Genomic DNA, 13,252 nt, shown 5'->3' with positions numbered 1-13,252 from the left:
CACAGTTGGCTGGGAAACCCGGCAAGAAACGTTGCGGAGTCTCGATCAGGGTGGAAATCCTGGCAGTGGATCTGGAACACACATACACACACACAAGAAATTATTCACTTAAATTGCTCATGTACAGCCACCAATGATATACAACATTACTTACTATGCTGTGGCCATGTCTCCAACAGCTCAGTGGTTGTGACCTTGTGGTTTGTGTAACATACATTCTGCTCCTCTTCTCTATAACTACCTGCCTTCACTTCACACCACCATTTTAGTTTTACTGTGTCCAGTTAAATTCAGGAAATAGCAAATTCTTCAATTTTATTAAAATGTATTTTACAACAAATAAAAAGAGTATAAATATTTTAAGTTCAGACATACAAAAAGCTCCCCTCCCCTCACCCACCCCCAGACACAGAAGGACATTAATAGAATGGAAAGAGAATGTGACCTGCAAGCATAAATGACTCAGAAATCAAACAAAAATGGAAGATTAGCTGCTGAGGTATTTATAAGTGAAACAATACGTAAAATAGTTTAATCCATGTCAAATATCAGACAAAATTGTTGATAAAAACATACAATAGCCAAACATATTTTGTATTAGTATTTCAGCAGTTCAGGGGCAGACATTGCACCTGAAACACAAGGGCCATTTGTTGTATGTCATGCTGACCACAGGTACAAGCCCCATTGGGGCTTGGGTAACGGTAGCTCAGTGGTTAAGGTATTTGACTTATAATCAGAAGGCTGCCAACACTGCCGAGTTGCCACATTCAACTGCTAAGCAAGACCCTTAACCCTCGATTGTTCCAGTTGTACTGTCATAATTGTAACTCACTTTGGGTAAAAGCATCAGATAAATGTACAAATAAGTTATTTGTAATGTTTTGGCTGATCAACATGGTTGTATTTTGTGAATTTAAAAATGTTTTTAATTTGATGCCTGCAACACAGCCAAAAGAAGCTGGTACATAATACAAAATAACACACTTGGAGCAGAATTCATTAAATTGGGTGTCTCTTTCCAGCTGAAATGGATACAACTAAGGACTTGACCACTAAGAAAACCGTCAGAGCTCTGAATTCAATAGTTAAAACCCAGTAGCACAAAGGATAGTTTATTTACTTAAATTAAAAAGTACTTTATAAACAATTACAAAATTACAGAAGCTAGATCCATAGCCCTGAATGCCTCTTCAAGATGATTCGATGTGTGTTTTTCTACTGTGAACACTGGGGACGTGCAGAGTACACGAGGATCAGAGCTACAGAGTACAGTGCTACCAGAACCAGCAGGGGGAGACATTGTTCTGAGAAAAAAACAGCGCAAGCCCCATTGTTTATTGTAAAGTCCTGAGTTGCAGTAATAAAATTATCATTTTATATTATATAACAAACAAACATACAAATAAATAAATTATTCAAATCATCTCTATATTTAATTGACAAATACTAAATAAATTAAGTTATGGGATTCAGTAAAAGACCATAAAGCCAGAAGAGCATGTACTTAATACTGCAGCATACGTTTTGGAGTCCTTATTCCTATTTGAGCTAACTGATAGCTAGCTAAGCTTAGACAGCTAGCTAAGTGTTTCGTTTTGGAACTTTTGAAATAGGCTTTAAAGAATTGTTTAATCTTAAAATTAGCCTCAACACTTTTAGCTTTTTATAGCTGATTAATGGATATGTGACAGTGGCGTCACAGAGGGAGCGAGAGGCGATGGTGAGATAAAGGAGTCTTTATTCTCCATAACTCAAAGCAGTTTAACAAGCTGCAAAGCAGCGCCAAAGGAAATAAAACTAGCCGACGCAGCTGCTTCGCGTTGAAGCTGGTGAGCGGTAAGTTGCTCCAAGGTCCGCCGACTTTAGGGACCAGTGTGCTTAAATAGTGGCAGAGGAAAGAAGGAACAGGTGAATGAGATCAATAAACTGGTGACTGGGACCGGGGTAAATGTTTAGTGTGGTTCTGTGCAGCAGTGGGCATGTTCCCCCTGCAAGATGACCGGCCTACCGTGACAGGATATAAACATAAGGCATTTTAAAAAGCCTTTAAAAAAACTTTTGTGATACAGATGAATAGTAAATAAAATTTATACAAACAATTTTTAAATGACCTAGCTTCTGTTTGACATGCCATAATTTTATATTAATTAATTTACCATTCATGTTGATTCCTTTCCACATGAACACAGACCACATAAGCATTCTATCTATCTATCTATCTATCTATCTAGAGAGAGAGTGAGAGTGAGGGGGGGGGCACTTTGGTTACACAGCAGATGAAGGACTTCTGTCTGAAATATTCCATTTCTCTAGAAACTGCTTTACTACAATTCTGAATATCTCTACATCTCTTACTACAGTACACTGCAATTATTCATCTAGAATCTTTATATATATATATATATATATATATATATATATATATATATTCATCCTCTCAACATTTAGTCCAAAAATGTATATTTCTGAGCTAACATACATCTTGCTGTTCTAAAAAGGCCTCTTTAACATAGCATGCATTGTTTGTAATAGGCTGCATGGTTTTTATGCTAAGCATGCATGATTGTGTAATTAGCTACTTCACCATTTTGACAATCAACAAATTTAGCTTCACACAAAACCTTTCCTACCACTAGAAAATGCTCAAAAAGTATCTACAAGGATAACTCAATTCTGACAAGAAGATTCCAATTTTGCATGTAATCAGAGTAATCTGTTGGACATAAATGTAATCTGTAGAAAATAAATGCCCAAACCAGTTTGATAATTTCCCCATCAGAGGAAACAATATTTTAGACCATTTACAGTGTTATAAGGAATTGACTGATTCTTTTATTGCCACACAATATGTCGGTGGTAATTGTATACGGTGCAACAAGATGTAACTCAACTGTGTTGTAATAATACACATAAAATAGTGCATATAAGATATATATGCAGTAACAATATACAGTACACAATAGTCAACAATTGAAACATTTGAAAGGAGTATCATAGAAAGTTGCACGGCGAATCTCAGTTCGTTCTTACAAAGGATGAAATTGTGACGTACAAGTGCCGCAGGGCGGCAGACTCCCTCGACTTTGATGGAGGTTTATTGACATATAACGCATACAACAATGACACTGATACATAGCGTAAACGGTTACAATGAAGGCACGTAACACTGGCATGGAGGTTCTGTACATTAGTGACAATAGTAACCCTCTGTGTTCACACATTCACAGGAAACATTCCTGTCATTGCAGGTTTCTGATCTATCCCTATCAACCGCATTATTAGTGATGCGAAGAAGCAGGTTCTATGTAGTACTCAAAGTTGAACATATAACATTACATTTATCTGATGCTTTTATCCAAAAGTCCTTACAATTACGAGTTGAGGAACCTCTCAGGGGACCAACTTGGCAATGGTGGGGTTTGAACCAGCAACCTTCCAGTATCACTTTCAAAGTGAATATGAACCTCTTCCTCCTTGTTTTCTGATTGTTTATCTCAATTAACCACACACATTGCAGATCTTACATTGAATTTCAATATAAGTTGTATAATCTCATGCCTCATGAGATTTATTTATTTAAAAAGCATTATTTAATTATCTGACAAGATTAATAATCACATTACCTTCTGTGTCACATTAGTCTAAATAAACATTAATACAACATGCATTAATCAAATACAATAATGTTTTTAGCATTTTAGCATAGTTGATGGGTGAGAAATGGGTGAGAATAAGATGCAGGCAGGTTTTCATCATAAGGCCTCAATATACAACAAAGTTAATGTTTTTTAAATATAGGAAAGGAATGTTGACCTTTCTAAATAACATAGTTAAGGCTTAGTGTGTATGCACTGATATTCACAACACACCAGTTTATTTATGTTTGATGACTATTAAAGTTAGAATAGCATATATAAACTATGTAGCATTGTATGCATCTTTAAGATTATGGGGCCAGCCTCGCTTTTATGTGGACGGTGATGACTGCAGACGTCATAAGGATCAAAACTACAGAGTACACGACCGTCTTCAGAAGACACACAGACACACCAGCAGCGGAAGGCACTGCATCTGAAACACAGCATAAAGTCCACAATTGTAACATTTTCACACTAATGTTCTTGGACTAATGACACACCAATGTTCTCACAAAATTGGGTAGTTATTGAGTTGTTTAGCTGTTGGGGTAATAATTGGCTGAGGGGTAGTTCAGGCTGAAGGGTTATTTAGCATTTGCGGTATTTAGCTGTGTGGGGAAATGTTGACCTTCAGAAGGACAGATTTCTTTTTAGATGTACTCGTCCAAATGACATCAACTATTAATTATTCTTCAAACGTTTACCTGTTTAAGTATAATTAAAAGAGTGTGGCGTCACATTGGACCATTAGGAGGTGCTGTGCCTCAATTTATTGGCTACAGCTGTCACAGAACGCGCCACTTCCACCGGTCACGTGGTATGGCCCGCCGCGTGCAGCGGGAGTTCTGCATTGACTGCGTGTCGCGTGTAACCACGCCCAAGTCGTTAAGCACACACCTGCATCGCTTTAGTCTCGCCATGTTTGTAGGTATTTAAACCCTTGTTAGTGTGTGCCTGATTGTCAATCGTTGTTCCTGTTTGTGCCTCTGTCCACTGGCTCAATGCTCGTGTTAGCTGTGAGTGCCGATGTCGTCAATGTTCATCAAGAAACGTCTGTCCCTGTCAAGCGATTCTGTACGTCCTGCGGCACTTGGGCCGTTACGACAGCATCACAGGCAGGGTACGTAAGGGACTGGATGCTTTAATTAAATTGTGCAACATAATTTAAAGCAGATATATATATGTGTGTGTGTGTGTGTGTGTGTGTGTGTGTGCTTGCACCTTTGGGATGACAGACTTGTTTAAGGTCTTTCATCTCGATGGCACTCATGTTCCAGCTGACTGGGTTGCTTATGTTGCAGATGACTGAGCTGCTGTTTATGACAGACAGGTAAAGGGTGATGCCTTCACGTGATATTTCATTCTCCTTGCAGTTTTTATTAAAACAGCTAGAGATGACTGAGAGGCCATGACCTTTACAGGTGAGATTTATATTACAGGGATCACCAATTTGCTCATCAGGAACAAAAGTTAGGACAGGAGTCTCCACTGGGTCTGTGGTAGAAACACACACACAGATAATTGTACATCATTAGTCAGGTAGAGCTAGCCTAAATATTTACACAAGACACTACTAAATCTGTTAGAATGATCCTGATTTTTGGTCACCTCTTTCTCGTGACTTGTTGTCTTCCTGTCTACCACAGTAATGACATTGTCAACAATCCATACAGCTTTTAATAATTTTGTGGCCTCAATTCCTTAAATTCAAGTTGCTTTGTCTTGGTGGATTTGCTGTATGTGCATGGTTAAAGAAAATATATGTAGCATCATAACACAACAATGTTGTTGCATCAGTAATTGCACCTCTCCTGCTGTTTACCATGCTGTAAAACTTACCCAACACGGAGAGAGAGTACATAGCAACTATCTTGTCCTTGAAATGAGATACTTGTGCTTCATACAGTCCACTGTCCTTCTTCTGCAAGTTCTTCAGTGTCAGACTGTAGGTTTCAATATTGAACTCTACTCTCTCTTCATAAGAGGGGTTTACTTTCATTTTTTTTGTCTCACTATAATATTTTATCAGATTTATTGTATTGTTAAATCTCCAAATGAACTCCTCAAATGTAGATTCATGGTCCTGTGCATCCATTTGAACTGAAGTGCCAATAAGCCTTAACTCCTCATGGGACACTAAAGAATTGCAAAGATAAGCAGATTGGTTAGGATGTGGTGACTTTTTGGTAAGCTTGTTGAAGCAGAAATATGGTATGATTTTCTGTAACTTAATTAGCAATGTGCACCATAAGTGCAGCAAATTGTCAAGTAGTATAATGTGAAAATAAAATGCCACAGTTTCCACATGTTGCAAAATGCTTTAGTGACTGAAGCTGATGCTATAAGTGAAGGCTAACTGTATGGAGCAGTGGGGAAGACATGAATCTTCATTACATTTAGAAAATTAAAGAACACAGCTACACCTATTCAGAAAAGTAAAAGGAACATCCAGTGAGCAACATCTTAAAAGTTTACATAAAGAAGTGTATTCTCTTTTATTTTAAAGTACTAGAACTAGCCAGTATAAACTACTGTTAAAATATTTTTACTGGTGTTTACTTTTCAAAGAAAACAAATTTAAAGCAAATAGTACAACCATGAAGCAGTAGAATACTTTCTAATGACCAAGTAACAGAGTGAGACTGGTGTTGAGAGATCTGAATTCTGGAAAGTGCAGGTACGCTTTAGGAGTTTCTGAAGACTTGCTATGGTTTCAGATCTGTTGACATGTACAATCCATTAGCTATCAACTACCACAGTAATGACTGACCAGCTTCTGACCATAGAATCCTTGTTTAATCCTGTATTACATTTGTGGACCATCCTAAAGCATTTTGCTGAAAATGGTGGTGGGTGTTTGTGCTGGTACAAGTTTACCAGACATCAGTTAAGTGTGTTTTTGTTTTTTTGGTGTTTTTAATCAATCACTGCTGTGTTTAGGTCATGACTGAGCCTATCAATAACAGAGGATGGCCAACATTAATTGTTCCTGCCTATAGTCTCAAACTATAGGCAGTGAATGTATTAGTGTTCTTCCACTGTTCCTTATGAAAAATGCTAAACTCAATCTTTGCCATGTGTTTACAACAATGCCTTCAGTACTCTTCTAGCAAGTAGAAAAGAATTGTCTTAATTTTGTTCAAACCATTAATAATGGCACACAAACTGTTTCATAACACACAAGCACACTAGCAATATTCACTTCAGTCGATGCTTGCTAAGTCCAACTTCTAAAATATCAGATTATCAAACATTCTAACCCTGTAAGGCTGAAGATTTTTACTTTTTTTTTTTACCTGTATTTGAGACCAAAATGGAGAGAGCAAAGATACACTTTAGTACCATCGCAGAGTGTAGAGCACCTTCCTTCTCTGAACTATCCGTTCTTTGACTTCTATCAGTATTTTGTTCTGCAGCACCTCAGAAGAAGTGAACATTCCAGGCTTAAAGAGCACCACTGGCTTGTTTACTATTAAGGGGATACAGGATGTCATCAGTTAATCTCACCATCTTTTAGCAATAATATGCCATTTTTTTCTTAACAATTGAACACTGTGTTACGACCCCGTCTAGGCTGAGGCCGTAACAAGGAAAAGGAAGTACAAATGGCCGATGTAGTGGAAGTTGTGAAAAAGTGAGCAGAAACAAAACGAACAGAAGCACAAATGGAAGGTATTTTCAGTATATTTTACAGAGGTTATGGTTCATAAACAAAATCATACTGGTGCAAGTGTGTTCAGGAGTGACCCAAGCCAAAATAACAAACATAAGCCACATTTAAGTAAAACTACACACTCACTAATCCTAACACAAGAAACATACAACAAACTTTCTTAACTCACCAACACAAAAACAGAGACAAAACCCACACAACAAAAATGGCAGTCACTCCCTACCACCAGTGTCCAGCACCAAAATAGCAAACAAACGATATTTACACTGTATATATGAATATAAATATATATATATATATCTCTCTCTACCGGAGCAGGAGGGGCGAAGCCAAAGACTAGGTCCAAAAATGGGGGAAAAACAAGGTCATACACAAAACATCATACAAATTTTCAGTCACAGTAAAACAATTCCAAACCAACACACCATTTCCTTCCTTCCTCTTCTCTTCTGCAATGGGCCTTTAAATAGCCGACACAGTTGGCTGGGAAACCCGGCAAGAAACGTTGCGGAGTCTCGATCAGGGTGGAAATCCTGGCAGTGGATCTGGAACACACATACACACACACAAGAAATTATTCACTTAAATTGCTCATGTACAGCCACCAATGATATACAACATTACTTACTATGCTGTGGCCATGTCTCCAACAGCTCAGTGGTTGTGACCTTGTGGTTTGTGTAACATACATTCTGCTCCTCTTCTCTATAACTACCTGCCTTCACTTCACACCACCATTTTAGTTTTACTGTGTCCAGTTAAATTCAGGAAATAGCAAATTCTTCAATTTTATTAAAATGTATTTTACAACAAATAAAAAGAGTATAAATATTTTAAGTTCAGACATACAAAAAGCTCCCCTCCCCTCACCCACCCCCAGACACAGAAGGACATTAATAGAATGGAAAGAGAATGTGACCTGCAAGCATAAATGACTCAGAAATCAAACAAAAATGGAAGATTAGCTGCTGAGGTATTTATAAGTGAAACAATACGTAAAATAGTTTAATCCATGTCAAATATCAGACAAAATTGTTGATAAAAACATACAATAGCCAAACATATTTTGTATTAGTATTTCAGCAGTTCAGGGGCAGACATTGCACCTGAAACACAAGGGCCATTTGTTGTATGTCATGCTGACCACAGGTACAAGCCCCATTGGGGCTTGGGTAACGGTAGCTCAGTGGTTAAGGTATTTGACTTATAATCAGAAGGCTGCCAACACTGCCGAGTTGCCACATTCAACTGCTAAGCAAGACCCTTAACCCTCGATTGTTCCAGTTGTACTGTCATAATTGTAACTCACTTTGGGTAAAAGCATCAGATAAATGTACAAATAAGTTATTTGTAATGTTTTGGCTGATCAACATGGTTGTATTTTGTGAATTTAAAAATGTTTTTAATTTGATGCCTGCAACACAGCCAAAAGAAGCTGGTACATAATACAAAATAACACACTTAGAGCAGAATTCATTAAATTGGGTGTCTCTTTCCAGCTGAAATGGATACAACTAAGGACTTGACCACTAAGAAAACCGTCAGAGCTCTGAATTCAATAGTTAAAACCCAGTAGCACAAAGGATAGTTTATTTACTTAAATTAAAAAGTACTTTATAAACAATTACAAAATTACAGAAGCTAGATCCATAGCCCTGAATGCCTCTTCAAGATGATTCGATGTGTGTTTTTCTACTGTGAACACTGGGGACGTGCAGAGTACACGAGGATCAGAGCTACAGAGTACAGTGCTACCAGAACCAGCAGGGGGAGACATTGTTCTGAGAAAAAAACAGCGCAAGCCCCATTGTTTATTGTAAAGTCCTGAGTTGCAGTAATAAAATTATCATTTTATATTATATAACAAACAAACATACAAATAAATAAATTATTCAAATCATCTATATATTTAATTGACAAATACTAAATAAATTAAGTTATGGGATTCAGTAAAAGACCATAAAGCCAGAAGAGCATGTACTTAATACTGCAGCATACGTTTTGGAGTCCTTATTCCTATTTGAGCTAACTGATAGCTAGCTAAGCTTAGACAGCTAGCTAAGTGTTTCGTTTTGGAACTTTTGAAATAGGCTTTAAAGAATTGTTTAATCTTAAAATTAGCCTCAACACTTTTAGCTTTTTATAGCTGATTAATGGATATGTGACAGTGGCGTCACAGAGGGAGCGAGAGGCGATGGTGAGATAAAGGAGTGTTTATTCTCCATAACTCAAAGCAGTTTAACAAGCTGCAAAGCAGCGCCAAAGGAAATAAAACTAGCCGACGCAGCTGCTTCGCGTTGAAGCTGGTGAGCGGTAAGTTGCTCCAAGGTCCGCCGACTTTAGGGACCAGTGTGCTTAAATAGTGGCAGAGGAAAGAAGGAACAGGTGAATGAGATCAATAAACTGGTGACTGGGACCGGGGTAAATGTTTAGTGTGGTTCTGTGCAGCAGTGGGCATGTTCCCCCTGCAAGATGACCGGCCTACCGTGACAGGATATAAACATAAGGCATTTTAAAAAGCCTTTAAAAAAACCTTTATGATAGATATGAATATAAATAGTAAATAAAATGTATACAAATTTTATTTCAAATGACCTAGCTTCTGTTTGACATGGCATAATTTCACATTAATTAATTTATTATTCATGTTGTTTCCTTTCCACATGAACAAGGACAACATAAGCATATATATATATATAGAGAGAGAGAGAGAGAGAGAGAGAGAGAGAGAGAGAGAGAGAGAGAGAGAGAGAGAGAGAGAGAGACCTCTGTCCAAAACATTCCATTTATCTGGAAACTCTGTGCTTTACTACAATTTTGAATATCTCTGCATCTCTTAATACACTACACTGCGGTTACCTAGAATCTTCTTCGGATATATATATACACACACACACACACACACACACACACACTGCCTAGCCAAAAAAAAAAGTCACCACCTGGATTTAACTAAGCAAATAGTTATCCCATTGGATAATTACTGCATGGGTGATTATGTTCCAGCTGGCAGCAAGTTATTTAACCCTAACTGATGCAGTGAGTAGCTTTTCATTTGTTAAACAACCATGTCGAAAGACACATCTTGCAGTCGAGGAAAAGATGTTAATCTGTTTCAGAAGGGTCAAATTATTGGCATGCATCAAGCAGAGAAAACATCTAAGGAGATTGCTGAAACTATTAAAATCGGGTTAAGAACTGTCTATCGTGTTGTTAAAAAGTGGAAGGACAGTGGGGAAACATCATCTTCGAGGAAGGAATGTGGTCGGAAAAAAATCTTGAATGATCGTGATCGGCAATCACTTAAACATGTGGTGAAATCAAATTGTAGAAAAACAACAGTAGAACTCAGGGATATGTTTAGTAGTGAAAGTAAGAGCATTTCCACATGCACAATGGGAAGGGAACTCAAGGGATTGGGACTAAACAGCTGTGTAGCCTTAAGAAAACCACTTGTCAGTGAGGCTAACCGGCAAAAACGGCTTCAATTTGCTAAGGAGCATAAACATTGGACTCTGGAGCAATGGAAGAAGGTCATGTGGTCTGATGTGTCCAGATTTACCCTGTTCCAGAGTGATGGGCCCATCAGGGTAAGAAGAGAGGCGGCTGAAGTGATGCACCCATCATGCCTAGTGCCTACCGTACAAGCCTGTGGGGGCAGTGCTATGATCTGGGGTTGCTGCAGTTGGACAGGTCTAGGTTCAGCAACGTTATGTGCGCAAAGAATAAGGTCAGCTGACTACCTGAATATACTCAACGACCAGGTTATTCCATCAATGGATTTTTTTCTTCCTAGATGGCACGGGTATATTCCAAGATGACAATGCCAGGATTCATCGGGCTCAAATTATCAAAGAATTGTTCAGGGAGCATAACACATCATTTTCACACATGGATTGGCCACCACAGAGTCCAGACCCGAACCCCATTGGGAATCTTTGGGATGTTCTGGAGAAGACTTTGCACAGGTGTACAAATCTCCCATCATCAACAAAAGATCTTGGGGAAAAATTAATGCAACTCTGGACAGAAATAAATGTGACATTGCAGAAGCTTGTGGAAACGATGTTACAGCGAATGCGTGCTGTAATCAAAGCTAAAAGCGGTCCAACGAAATATTAGAGTGTGTGACCTTGTTTTGGCCAGGCGTTTTGTGTGTGTGTGTGTGGATAGATAGATAGATAGATAGATAGATTGATAGATTGATAGATAGATAGATTGATAGATTGATAGATTGATAGATAGATAGATAGATAGATTGATTGATTGATTGATTCTCACAAAATATAGTCCACAAATGTATATTTCTGAGCTAACATGCCTCTTGCTGTTCTAACAAGCCCTCTTCAACATAGCATGTGTTGTTTGTAACAGGCTGCATGGTTTTTATGCTTAATATGAATGATTACGTGATTTGCCACTTCACATATTTTGACAACCAACACATTTAGCTTCGCACAAACCTTTTCTATACATAGAAAATGCTCAAAATGTATTTATAAGGATAATTCATTTCTGAAAGGAACACTCTAATTTTGCATGTAATCACAATAATCTGTAGAAAATAAATGCCCAAACTCTAAAAGTTTGATAATTTCCCCACCAAAGGATCAATATTTTAGACCATTTATACGGAGACATAAGGAATTGATTGATTGATTGATTGATTGACTGATTGACTGATTCTTTTACTGCCAAGCGAGATGTCGGTGGTAATTGTACCTGGTGCAAGAAGATGTAACTCAACTGTGCTGTAACAAAATACACATACAAAATAGTGCATATAAAATGCATATGCAGTAACAATACACAGTACACAATATAAAACATTTGAAAGGGGGATCACTGAAAATTATGTAGTGATTCTATCAGTTTGTTCTTACAAAGGCTGAAATCTTACAGACAGACTGTGATGATGCAATATCTTCTCATGGTTTCTCCTACCACTGCTATGCTGATGACATTCAATTATTTCTTTCTTTTCCACCCTATGACACGCAGATCTCCAGACGCAGGATCTCAGGTCTCGGCATACTTGACTGACATTGCATCATGGATAACAGCCCACCACTTGAAGGTCAACCACAGTAAAACCAAGCTTCTGTTCATTCCAGGTACTCCCAACCCTTACCACGATCTCACACTTTCCTTCAAGAACTCCCTTGTATCACCATCTGAAGCTACCTGTAGCCTGGGCATAACTTTGAACAACCAGTATCATTCTCAACTCATGTTTCAAATCTAACCCGGTTTTACAGATTTCTCCTTTGTAACATACGAAGTATTCGTCCATTTCTCTCGCAGGACGCTACCCATGTGCTTGTGCAGTCTCTTGTGATCTCAAAGCTAGACTACTGCAAATTGCTACTTGCTGGTCTTCCTCTAAGAGCCATCAGACCTCTACAACTTGTCCAGCATGCAGCAGCATGACTGGTCTTCAGTCATCAAAGTTCACACATGTTACTCCACTGCTGCACTCCCATTGGCTTCCAGTAGCTGCACGCATCAGATTTAAAACCTTGATGCTTGCCTACAAAGCCAAAAATTGGACCAGCCCCTCCATACGAGGTCAATGGTCAAAACCCAATCCGTACATCGAGTACTTCAAACCTCAATTACAGATCAGCTTGAAACACCATGCTTCAAGTCTCATTAAAGACAAGCATCGAGACTATTCTCTGTCCTGGCTCCTAGATGGTGCAATGAACTTCCCTTGTAGTCCTCAAATCCAGACTGAAGACCCATCTATTCTTGGAATATTTAAATGACCACTGACCCTGCTCCTATGTTGACTAACTGAAACTAGTACTTACTGTAGGGTATTGTTTATTACACTGATGTTGTCTAACAAACTCTAGTACTTATTGTTTATTGCACTTATCATTGTCTAAGATAGACCGTATGTATTTTGTACTTATAGGCATCAGTATTGATCCCT

General features: G+C 38.2%; 1 protein-coding gene across 2 annotated transcripts; it reads right to left on the bottom strand.

Moving 5' to 3' along the window:
• Nucleotides 1–3,082: 3,082 nt before the first annotated feature.
• Nucleotides 3,083–7,777, bottom strand: LOC145660021 (SLAM family member 9-like). Of its 2 annotated transcripts, XM_081724046.1 has the most exons (5): nucleotides 7,625–7,777; nucleotides 6,938–7,110; nucleotides 5,481–5,777; nucleotides 4,863–5,135; nucleotides 3,083–4,074 (listed from the first exon to the last, which is right to left on the bottom strand). In XM_081724046.1, the coding sequence occupies exons 2-5, from the start codon at nucleotides 6,984–6,986 to the stop codon at nucleotides 3,950–3,952; spliced, it is 744 nt and encodes a 247-aa protein (XP_081580172.1). In that variant the 5' UTR covers nucleotides 6,987–7,110; nucleotides 7,625–7,777; the 3' UTR covers nucleotides 3,083–3,949. The 2 variants fall into 2 exon arrangements, with proteins under 2 accessions (XP_081580172.1, XP_081580173.1); XM_081724047.1 differs by lacking the exon at nucleotides 6,938–7,110 and having other exon boundaries at nucleotides 7,625–7,775.
• Nucleotides 7,778–13,252: the final 5,475 nt, after the last annotated feature.

The sequence above is a fragment of the Electrophorus electricus genome, chromosome 11 (genome assembly GCF_041902795.1).
Source record: "Electrophorus electricus isolate QZ-2024a chromosome 11, ASM4190279v1, whole genome shotgun sequence".
Taxonomy (NCBI): Eukaryota; Metazoa; Chordata; class Actinopteri; order Gymnotiformes; family Gymnotidae; genus Electrophorus; species Electrophorus electricus.
Note: the sequence above shows the minus strand (reverse complement) of the source record. Positions and strands in the feature narration are given on the sequence as shown.